The sequence below is a fragment of the Crassostrea angulata genome, chromosome 10, assembly GCF_025612915.1.
Source record: "Crassostrea angulata isolate pt1a10 chromosome 10, ASM2561291v2, whole genome shotgun sequence".
NCBI lineage: Eukaryota > Metazoa > Mollusca > Bivalvia > Ostreida > Ostreidae > Magallana > Magallana angulata.
In genome coordinates, this window is record NC_069120.1 from 12,619,808 (window position 1) to 12,631,902 (window position 12,095).

At 35.1% G+C, this 12,095-nt stretch overlaps 1 protein-coding gene across 1 annotated transcript; it reads right to left on the reverse strand.

Moving 5' to 3' along the window:
- Nucleotides 1–1,005: 1,005 nt before the first annotated feature.
- On the reverse strand, nt 1,006–11,840 carry LOC128166599 (helicase with zinc finger domain 2-like). The gene is made up of 18 exons (XM_052831874.1): nt 11,672–11,840; nt 10,818–11,059; nt 10,306–10,345; nt 10,086–10,165; nt 9,549–9,755; nt 9,305–9,341; nt 9,055–9,185; nt 8,848–8,967; nt 8,708–8,747; nt 4,793–8,588; nt 4,434–4,519; nt 4,206–4,343; nt 3,980–4,117; nt 3,240–3,841; nt 2,913–3,134; nt 2,609–2,765; nt 2,279–2,446; nt 1,006–1,733 (listed from the first exon to the last, which is right to left on the reverse strand). Exons 2-18 carry the CDS (start codon nt 11,004–11,006, stop codon nt 1,576–1,578), a joined length of 6,309 nt encoding a protein of 2,102 aa, XP_052687834.1. The 5' UTR covers nt 11,007–11,059; nt 11,672–11,840; the 3' UTR covers nt 1,006–1,575.
- Between the last annotated feature and the right edge of the window lie 255 nt (nt 11,841–12,095).

Genomic DNA, 12,095 nt, shown 5'->3' on the forward strand with positions numbered 1-12,095 from the left:
ATGGTTCTCGGGGGTAGGGTGGGGCCACAATTGGGGGATAAATTTTTATAGAGGAATATATAGAGAAAATCTTTTTAAAAAATTTCTTTTAAAAACTATTTGGCCAAGAAAGCTCAAATTGGCGTGTAACCATCCTCAGATAATGTAGATTCAAGTTTGTTCAAATCATGGTCCCTGGGGGTAGGGCGGGGCCACAATGGGTGATAAATTTTTATGTATAGAGAAAATCTTTAAGAATCTTCTTCTCAAAAACTATTAGGCCAGGAAAGCCCAAATTTGAGTGGAAGCATCCCCAGATGGTATAGATTCAAGTTTGTTTAAATAATAGTCCAGGGGTATGGTGAGGCCACAATGGGGGATGAATTTTTACATGTGAATATATAGAGAAAATCTTTAAAAATCATCTTTTTAAAGACTATTTGGCCAGAAAAAGCTTAAACTTGTGTAGAGGCATCCTCGGGTAGTGTAAATTCAAGTTTGCAAAATCACAGTTCCTAGTGATAGGGCGGGGCCGTGATGTCGGTTTTAATTTTACATAGAGAAAATCTTTAAAAATATTCTGGGAAAGTTTTCGGTCCAAAACTCAGTACTTAGTGTGAAAGCACAGGTTATGCAGATTTAAGTTTGATGAAACCATGATTCCCTAGAGAAAAGTGGGGCCACGAAATGGGGGGGGGGTATAATATAGGAATAGAGAAAAATCTTCTTACAGGTACAACAACAAAAAGGGCTTGGTATTTACCAAAAAAAAGAGGTGGATAAAAATTGGCAGATTTTCAATTTTTTTTTAGCAACATCTATTGTACTTAGTTGTCAAGATAGTTTGATACTGTAATGCTAATTTGATCAGAATTAAGGCAATTGTTGCTCAGGTGAGCGATGTGGCCCCTGGGCCTCTTGTTTAATTTTAGAGTCGAGAATTTACATACTAATTGCAGATTCAGTAGCTGCACTCTAGCTGCCAAAAATCCAATCAAATATAAAGAGAACAGACAATTGGTTTGTTATTTTTTGTTTGTTTATTTTTAAAAGTGAAAGACAGGTCAAAGTCAACATGAAGAATTACGTGTATTCATGGTATATCCGAATTACACTCGCGAAGATATTACAGCAGTAAAAGGTTATCAAGGTAACAATAAAAGCAAAACTATTATACATTAAAAATTATCACTTGTATCACAGACACCAAAATTATATCAAAAATGTAATAAAAAAAAAAAGTTACAAAGACGAGATCAAAAAATAAATAATGAAGACATTAGAAAAAGCAAAAAAGTAGATTGCAATCCGTTATTCACAGATCAATAAATATCATAAAAAGAGAAAAGATAGAAAAGGCATCCGAATGTAAACATCAATTATTCAATTAAATGACAATTTTTAAACATTTGTTAACAAAAGATGAAAATTTGCATCAAATTATACAAAGCTTTCAACATAAGAATTTGTAAACATGTGAAGAAAAAAATATGTTAAATCAATTTACCATGGTAATGAATAGGTTGAAATATTGAATCTTACGAATAAAATATACGTGATCAGGCAATATAGACTGGATATTAACAACTGCATTTTTTAGGAATAAAATTCCTCTTTTGATGCTTCTTTCTGTTTGCGTTTCTTCTTATGACGCCTGGATTTGACGCATTCCGCGTCAACAACGCATCCTTGACGACCGTAGTGTTCCAGCAACTCCTTCCAAACTTTGTCGCATTTCATAAGGTTTTTGTTTCCTGAAACAAAGAAAAACATTATACATAAATCTAATTATAATGATAGCAAGTGTAATTTTTTTTTTACATCATAGTGTCTTAATCCGGAAAGCCGCATCATGCCATACATCAATTCATAAAATTAGGCGCTTAGCTTTGGGTCGTGTTCAATCTGATGATTCGTGTCAAGCAAAAAAATTGTGATCATGCTAAAGTAACTAGTACATTCTGTTAAAATGATAACACTATTATATAACAACTTCTCATTAAGTCTAAAAAGGAAAATATTTTGGGATCAATTACAATACTTCATTTACTAAACAAAAAATTGGAAAACACTTTAGTGGATATTTCTAATACTACGCAATCGAACTGAGTGGTGTCGCAATAGATTTTGACTTAAAATTAATAATAAAATTCAAATCAAATGGAAAGAATTGCACAACATACAGACAAGGGAAGTATCATATTTCCCCTAAATACTGACAAATTGCTGATTCTGGTATGCAACAGGAAATTTACATGTCAGTAATGAATTCAGAGCATACTACAAAAAAGGTATTGACCTATGATGATGAGCCCTTTTCTGGCACGTGTGAGAGCAACGTTTATTTGGTGCTGATCAGTAATGAAGCCGAGGTTTTGCTTGCACCAACCAAGAGTCGGGTTCGGCTCTATCCTGTAATCCGGGAGTGATCTGACGGTACTGAATATAACGTAATCCCATTCTCCACCTGATAAAAATCAAAATGCAAACAAATAAATTACTTTTGACGTGTTCTAATTTTTGATGAAATAGATACTTCATGTACTAGTATTAAAGCTGATGAATTGATGAATTCACATCTGAAAAAATACAATTCATTAAATTATGATAAAAATCATTAAAAACGCACCTTGGCTGGCAACAACGGTGTTGACATTGAAGTTGATAAACTTTTCTTTTTTCATCGCCTCTCTAATTGCAGAGCATTGTGCGTTGTACTGCGATATAACGTTGATCTGACGAGGGTTGACTTTTTCACGCGTGATAAGTTCATTGTAGATTCGAATCTAAGAAAACGAAAATAATGTTATAATTGATTTTATATAAGTTTCCATAGATATTCAGAACATATATATCTATATATTTCAATTAAACTAAAAAAACACTAAATTCTTTTGAATACAAGAAGCAGAACTTTTTAATAAAAGTCATACCACTTCATCAACTTCTGCTTTGTTGCTCTTGGACTGCTGATTGCCTTCATCAGTGGAAACACTGAGAGTTTGTTCCTCCCCTTCAACGTGACAAAAGAGGTTTGGTACGTTAGGAACTTGCCACAAGGATAACGGTTCAGTAACTTTCCAAGCGATGGAAGGCATTGTCTCTAACCTTCCGTCGTAAAATTGCTTGGAGGGAAAATCGCATATTCTTGGATTCTAAAACAAAAAGAAAGATACGTATAAATACACAGGCATGCAATCATGCACTTGTTTTTCCAATGAAATTTAATAGTTTAATTCAAGCGTTCTCATGACAGTTACCATTCTGTACTGGCAATCCAGGAAAACAGCTTGGTCAGCGTATCTTTCAAAAAGAGATTTTTCCAACCCAAGCGACGCTGCCTCAGAGCAAAGCACGACTGGTTGAAGCTGTTTATGGTCCCCAATAAGAACAACTTGTTCTGCTTTAGAGGATATGATTGGTGCAAGAGTTTCTGGCTCCGTGCACATGCCTGCTTCATCGATTATCATTTGGAAAATTTTTCCTTGCGTCGCCTTTAAAAATCTCCAGTTGGTAGCAACAGCTGTTGTGCAAAATATGACGTCATAGTGCTTCAGCTCCTCTTGACTTGCCTTACTTAAGATTTTGTTGTAATTCATAATTTCACCATGGTCAGAAAAGCATGGGTTATTCTTAAACATGTTATCATAGTTTTTAAGTTCTGCAGAGTACGGTTTTCCTTCCGCCCTTATTAGATGATGGAGTGTCACAGATTTTAAATCTGGATCTGGTTTGTTATCTCTGCACGACCTTTTACTCATATATTCTCTCCCAGGTATTTGGAAATCAGAGCTCTCCATTGAACTTCCGTACATGCGTACCATCTTGGGCGACATATCTTTAAATTTTCTCAACATCCAACCTACAACGAAATCGCTTATATTTTGAAAAGGTTCACAAACATTTGTATGTATATAATACAAGACAAAGTAAATTATATGAATCTTCATTAGAAGGAATTAAAATATTATGATTTTTCTATATGGAGAAAAAAACCTACGTATAACCAAGTCCACAGATTTGTTAGAAGGACCACAGAACACAACTTGCTTGTGTTCACCACCATTCTGTCGAAGTTGATTGTTTATCTCCACAAACAAATAGACAAGCTTTATTCCAGTGTATGTTTTCCCGGTACCTAAATAACAAAAATGCGTCGTGAAAATAGTTTTATTTTTTAAAATGTTGCTTTAAAAATTATCAATGGTGTTTTTTCTTACGCATACCTGGTGGCCCTTGGATAAGAGTAAATCGGGAACTTATTGCACGCTGTATTGCCTTCAGTTGTTGAGTGTTATTTGGTGCTAAACCACATATTGTAACATCAGGCTGTGTTTTGTTTGCCATAACAGCATGGTCCTTATCTATAAAATAATTTTTATCATTTCTAAATAAATCAAAACTAAACCCCAAAAATATCAGGAATGCATGTAAAATGAAAATTTTCTTCTTACCAAGCTTAGGAATCTTCTTTCCAAGTGCAATAGCCTTAGCTAGATTTGTTGCTTTGCCCAGACAACTGATGATTGCCTCAACTCGCCTAAAACGAAGAATATACAGTAAAACACGGTTATAGCGAACACGCTTATAATGAATTGACGCTTACAGCGAAGTGATTTTCATTCCCTGTGACTTTATTTCATGTTGTAAACTTGACGGATATAACGAATTACGCTTATAACGAAGTACAATTGCCCGTCCCTGGGACTTCGTTATAAGCGTGTTTTACTGTATATATATAATGTACCCGTAGTTCATATAAATTGAATTATTTCTTACATCTTTTAAGAAAACTTCAATAAATACTACTTACTTTTCCGCTTCCCCTTTTTGAAGAAGTTCGACACTACAGCGTGGCGGCGGGTTCTGACACATAGTCTCAGTAGGTTTTGGACTGTCTTTGTGCAAACGAATATGAAATTTCTTCTTGCCATTTTTTTTGCCTTTTTGCAAGATATTGATCTCACCGTGACCAATCCATAGAAGTCTTTCACTTGGTGGTGTTTCGTTCGTGACGCGATTGGTTGGGATTCCATTTTTTAAGTCGCAACGAATACAGACACTATCACAGCTTAATAGATATCTTGGCTCATCTTCTTCTTCTCCTTCATCTTTGACTGCATCACCATACAGAATCATTTTCTCTGACAATGTAACAAAATCAATATCTCTTTTGAGACAAAATGAATTGTGCAAAATGAAATGACAGTCGCTGATCTCCGATTTTTCTGAGAAAATTACTGGCAAGTCATTGATAACAACAGGAATGTTTTGTGTCATTTTCACAGCAGACTCCATACGGAAAATGCTTAGCCATATCTTGACGTATTCAACAGGTGATTTTATTTGTCGAGGAACCCTTTGGCTTGAATATCGAGCAAAACATTTAACAGGATCTGAAATATGCTGAATGCATAATTTTACATTATTTGTGATATCCACCATTTGAACCGTTGGAACAATAACTCCTTTTCTGGGTTCCGCAGAAAGCTGTACGGCTAAAATTTGACCATGGCTCAAACTCATGCTGAAGTCACAGCACTGTTGTATAATGTTACCATCTCTAACTTCAGAGCTAACGTCAGTTACTGTATTGAAGCATGCTGGTACTGATTTACTCATATTGACGTCAGGATGATCTGTTCCGAAGAACGCTCCTTTGAGATGACTGTCTTTTCTGTTTACTATTGCTTTCAAAATTTTCTGCCATTTTGGAATTTGCTGGAAGACAACGCGTTGGTGTGGGTCTATTCGCGCAACTGCTGCTTTCTTTAGAAATTGTATTTTCGGGGCATACCCAGTAAATGAATAAAGTCTTTGTTGCCATGTCAGTGTTGCAAATGGTCTTGAGTCTTCGTCTAGTTTGATTGATGGTTTAGTGTTGACTTTCAACACGTAAAATGGAATGTCCTTACAATCGTTTGAAAGATTCCGCATCCCTGGAAAATGAAGTGAAACTTCTTTTTCATTGACTTCTCTTATCATTGTGTTGCACAAAATAGATTTTTTGGATAGTTTTTTCCCTAAATGAAGAGCATAGCATTGTTTTTCAAATGATCGTCCTCGTTTGGCGACATCATTAATTTTGTCACAAAGTCCATTTACTTCTTCTTTCGTATACGGAGATATGTGTCCATCAAGCGAAGCATGAATCATTCTCTGAACGATAATGTCAGAGTATCTCCGAATTGGAGAGGTACAATGCGTATAAGGAAAAATTCCCAAAGAAAAATGAATGGCTTTATTTCTTGTTGTCAGATTTCCCAAACATTTGTATTTTGCAGATTCTTGGAAACCAATCCAAGCCTCAAACGCTAGGGCTTGCATGGGATGAAGTTCATCAGTTCCGACAAGCTGTCGTACATTTTCAAATTGATCATTTTTCAAACTCGAAGTCATTTTCTCCCACACATGCTTTTGAATTGGAAATATTTTATTCCATCTTTTTATTGGTTCTTTCGTAACATCGATTGTTGTGGTATCTGACAAGGGCAAATGCTGAATTTTCAAGACAAATTTTCCTATCAGCGGGTAGTGTTTCAACCATTCTTGCATTTTTTCTGTTGACGGTTTTTCTTGTACTCTTAGTGGTAAACATGCAAAAAAATTTTCTTTTTCATAAAGATGTAATGCAAATTCGTAATTGGCTAATATCATAAACTCTTCAACAAGATTGTGGGCATCTTCAGCCAAGTTATAGGAGTCACGACTAGTCAAACCATCTCCCTCAAATGGAAATGCGAAAACTTTGTTTCCTAAACGTGTCCTTCGTCGTTGTCCTGCAATTCTATGCAAGATTTGTATCTGTTCCTGAAACTCGCTTTCCGTATCACCATCTGAAATTATCCTCTGCACCTCTCCATATGTGAACTGGCACCTGGACCTTATTATAGTTTTTTTGATGGAATGATTATATGTGTTTTCCACATATCCAGATGAGTTAAAGGTGAATCTGAAGAAAATAGAGAGTGCATTCCTGTTTTCGTTGGGCAACAGGCTGCATATATTTGTACTCAAGGGTTCTGGCAACATGTGATGGGGTTGGTATCCCTCTCCTGGATAAAACGTTCTTGTTCTTTCTTGGGCTTCTATGTCTATAGGATCATCTTTCTCCAGAACACTCGCAACATCAGCAATGTGTATGCCTATTTCGTAGCAACTATCTCCAATTTTCCTCACGCTCAACGCATCGTCTAAATCTTTCGATCCAGGAGGATCAATAGTAAAGACCAGAAGCTCATCCGCAAGATTCTCTCTTATTTCCCCTGGTCTTTCCTTGAGAGGGTTTTGAACTATCTCATTCGTTCGTTCCACAGTTTCCGGCTTGTAGTGGGTCGGAATTTGGTTTTGAAGGCACAACACTTTCAAACTTTGTGCTATGCTCTCACTAAAACTGTGTACAGACAAAATTGCACCAACAGGGTATAGCTCATTCCAGTTAATGAGGCAAACTAAAAACATATAACCTTTGCGATTAGCCGGATCAATTTGCCTCACTTCTTCGAATTTTAGATCCTTCATCTTCTCGTCTAATCGGTATGTTTCCACTTGAAACTGATTTTCACAGTTATGATGTAATACACTTATTTTTGGAACTGTTTTGCAAATTGGTTTCATCAGATGGGATTCAGTGTCAATTGTGCAGAGAAATACGGGATTCTTGATGTCAGCAAATCGCGTGCGTTTTGTTATCCCGACTACTTTTCCATAGATTTTATCATTACACTGGAGATTGGCATTAATGACTTTGTTTAGTCGTGGAATACATTCTGGTTGTTCACTGATGATTTCGACTACAACTTCGTCTTCACTGTAAACTTTTCCGCATTTCGATCGACCTGATATTTCAATGCTTTTCACACTGTCGTTATCGTTCACATTTGTACATACTGCTCCATGTGCATTTTCAATATTAATCTTGCAATGTTTGTATTTGTGGGGATCTTTTGAGCATAGTCGCAATGCCTCCTCCTTTGAGTACAAAGTTGGGTACTCGGCAAACTTCTTTTTGCTCCTTGAAAAACTTCCAATAAATCTTTCAGACAACTCAATACCATTTCGCAAAATCATATTGTCAATGTCATGGATAAGACCTGACTTCATTTCCGGAAAATTCATTTGACCTTCACAGCTTTCGTTGAAAAAAGTATCCTCTTGGACAACTTCATCTCCGTTTGAATCCTCGTTTTGGCGCAAGTACAACAATGTTTGATCTTCTGCTGTTTGACTACTAGAATGAAGACTGTGCAATGAACTCTTAGGTATTGGTTGGAACTCGTCTTCACTGTCTTGTAAATCGGCTTGGTGCAAGTTAGAGAAGGCGAACGATTCCTCGGATTGTCCTTCGCTTTCTTGGTCGATTGTTCTACTCTGATTTCCAGTGGAGGACAAACCAGAATCTCCAGTTCGATGACGTCTTCGTTTGCGTTTAGGTTTGCCTACAGGCAGGTCAAAATCTGTAACATCTTTCCAGCTTTTAGGGGAGTTATCTGCCAGGGTTGGTACAATTTCAAAATCTTCATCACTTTTTGACGGACTTGAATCTGCTCCATGGATGTCCATGCTATCTGTCTCGTCTTCACAATTTCCCTGATCTTTAGATTTCCTGACTGTAATAATTCAAAGTAACTCAATATACAGAAATATGATACTGAATGTACTGGTTGACAATTATCCATCGTAGTTGTTATTGCAATCAAAAAGTTTTACAAATCTTTTACGTGGTTACCTTTCTTACGGGGCCTTCTCTGTCTCGTGTCCAACTTATTCTGATAAGATAAGATATAAAAGAACTTTGAAAAAACATTGAACATATTTAAATCAAACACTGATTTATATGATTATCAATCAATGTGAACTTCACACTACCTTGGTTTTGTTTTGGTTAGTTTCCGATTCATGTTTAGGTTTTGTTTGCTTTTCCTGTATCTGAGCCACCTTTGATTGTAGTCTTGTCAGCAATTCTTCAAACGAGGCTTTATTGTGTCTCTGTACAATAATAAAAAAAACTGACGTGTAAAATTAAAACTATAAAAATAGTATTTTTGAATTGCACATTAGTTAAATTGCACTCACCGGTTTTGCCATAGCAATAGCGTTTTCGGCTTTGTTGATTGCTACATCCAGCATACCTAGCCGTTCTAAAGCTGCAGCCCAGAGCTCCATGACCAACGCTAGATTAGGATCCGAGTTATATGATTTCTCCACTAAAAAAATAATTTGATCAAATAAATTACTTGAAGTATTTTGCACATTTTCGTGAAAGGTAAATAGTGTTACGCCAATTTTGATTTTACTCTCATGTAACAAGTTTGTGTGTACTTACATTCTTTGCATGTCTTACACACCGATGCAGGATTTCCCTAAAAGTAATAATTGGATCAATAAAAAGCACATTTTATATTTATATATATTTTGCCTGTTTTAATAAATGATCAATTAACCATTCGTTTCTCAATTCCAACTCTACAAAAACAAAGTTGGTCTTAAGGAATCAAAACTGAACATATAAAATGAAAGAGAATACATGTATATATTATTTTCCGAAAACAACTCCTTCCATACTTTACCTTTTCAAGCAAATTCCAGCCATTGTTAACATCAAACAAGAGAACTTCCCGCAAAATAATGGTTTTGCTTGCACTGTCGGCTGTGTATCGTAGCAGCAACATCTGATAGCAGAACTGTAGTTCCTGGATGCTCTGTATCAGTTTGGTGATATTCTCCTTGTACTCTTTAATGATCAGCTGGACATCGCGGAGAATCGTCAACTTTTTCTGAATATTATGATTTTATTTATATTTTTTATTATGAATTAGATTAATTAAGGTGTATATGTTAATATAAAGGTTGGACTGACATTCAATTTTTCGATAGTAACTAAGCTAATGCATTCCAAAAACTCTTAAAGTACTGTCACAGTAACATTATGTATACTAGTATCTGTTTTATGTCAATTATATCATTCATATTAACAAATTTATAGGCAGTAGGTTGTTAGTGAAAATTTATGACAAAATGGTTAAGAACGGCTATACGTTGGCACATTCTGTAAATTACTGCTCGTTATTCACTGGATCTCTGTTCGTTACTTTTGTAACACTTACCGCCAAAGATATTTCTTCATTTGTCAAGATATCTGCCCACACCTGTCCAGGATGGATGTAGTCTTGTGCATGTAATTTCACTGTGAAAATAAATATTGAATAAATCAACAGTAGATATAAATATTTTTTTAATCGTTATGAATGGCTCCATTTATCCATTTTTGGTAAACATGTATAAATTGAATATATTTCATTTGAACCAAAACACCATTTTACTTACTTCTGTAAAAGCATTTCACTGCTAAGGCAGTTTCATTCAGCTGTCAAAGAAAATACATTCGATAGTGTTAAACATGATTTTTGAACTTTATAATTATACTTCATGCTTTAAAAAAAACCCTGGTGATACTGAACATTCAATGCGATATATTCAACATCTGCATAAAAATCGCATCTTTTTAATATTTATGAATTTTACTTCATTGACATTTTCATATATATATTTATGTACATCTACTACAAGTTGTCTCGGAGGGAGGGGGGATTAAATATTTGTTATTTTGATTGAATTCTAAATATAGCGTATCTTCTAAAATGAAACAAATGCATAAAAAATACGTCTTAAACCAATTCTTCCACAAGATAACAAAACAAAATATGTTTAATCATTGGGGGGGGGGGGGGTTGACTCTCATGATATATAGTCCTTTCGACCACAAACGGAATTTTACAGTTAACGATGTTGTGTTTCAATCTAATTTAAAACTTGTGTTTATACTGGTTTCAACATACTTGTAAAGCTTCCGTCAAACACACATTGTATGCCTTCGACGTCGCTTCGTCGTCCTGCTCCTCTAAATGATATAACCCTATGGATTCATACAACTGTGATGCAAATACTCTGGCTCTGGCAATATCCCCCTGTTCTAGACACACATGGGTCGCCTGAAGAAATTTTTGCCAGTCCGAGTCCGTATCCATATTGTATAAAAGGGGTGGACGTTTTTAAACAATTCTTCCGGGTGAAAAATATTCTGAAATTATATATTTGATAACTTCCTTCATTTGTAGCTTTTGATAAATTTCTTCACTTCTTTAATTCTAAAACAGTAATCATAGGGACGAAGGTATAGAATTAAAGCATGAATAAATAACTGCTTTATTAAAGTTATGTAATTCATTCTCCTTCTTTAGGGGGGGGGGGTAGATAAAAAAACAAGAGTTGCATTAGCATTTATACAAGCAATTAAATGAAGTGTTTGCTTAAGTTTCAACAGCATGCACTTGTAAAGAATACTCCATGATATTAAGGAATTTACTGAGGGTACTCAGTTAGAGCTTGTGAACATATACTTTCAATTTGCATGTACATGTATGGAAAATGTAACACCATCACTCGCCATCGATTTCTCTAGAAATTTCTCTTCGAACAATGTATATATATGTCTCGCTTAAAATTAATATAAATTAACGGATTAGTAGTTACATTATTTACATTATCTTCAAAAGGATGGATATGAAATAGTCGATTTATGGTTTCATATTAAATTATCAAGATCCTGTAGAAAACTTCATAAACATAGGAAAGAATTGTAGTTACGATAAACAGAAATTCTCTTCAATATGTGCTATGTTCACGAACCTACCTTCGCTCTTCTTTAAGATTCCAAATCCAGTACGTTCATATGTTAGATATCTGTCATTCTGAATGGAAATTCTTGAATAATCTGGTTTATACCCTGTGGATATTTGTGAATTCGGTTTTTTGAAATCAGGTTTAGGTATTAGCTGTACACTATTTTAATGCGCAAATGTAAACAATTCGTAGAAAACCCCGATCTATTAATAGCGACATACGTCAGGTTTTACTTTCATTTTGTTTTCCCGATAGTCTTTTGATCTTCGGTTCAGTCAATACCGACATAAATATAAAGCTAAAAACGAAAATACAAAAATAATTAATGTCAAGGTCAGAGACGGTGTTTCAAAACCTGCGTTATGAATTTAGAAATTAACATGGTCTTCACTCTTGTACTCATGAACGAGGGTTACTTTAAGAATAATATGGCA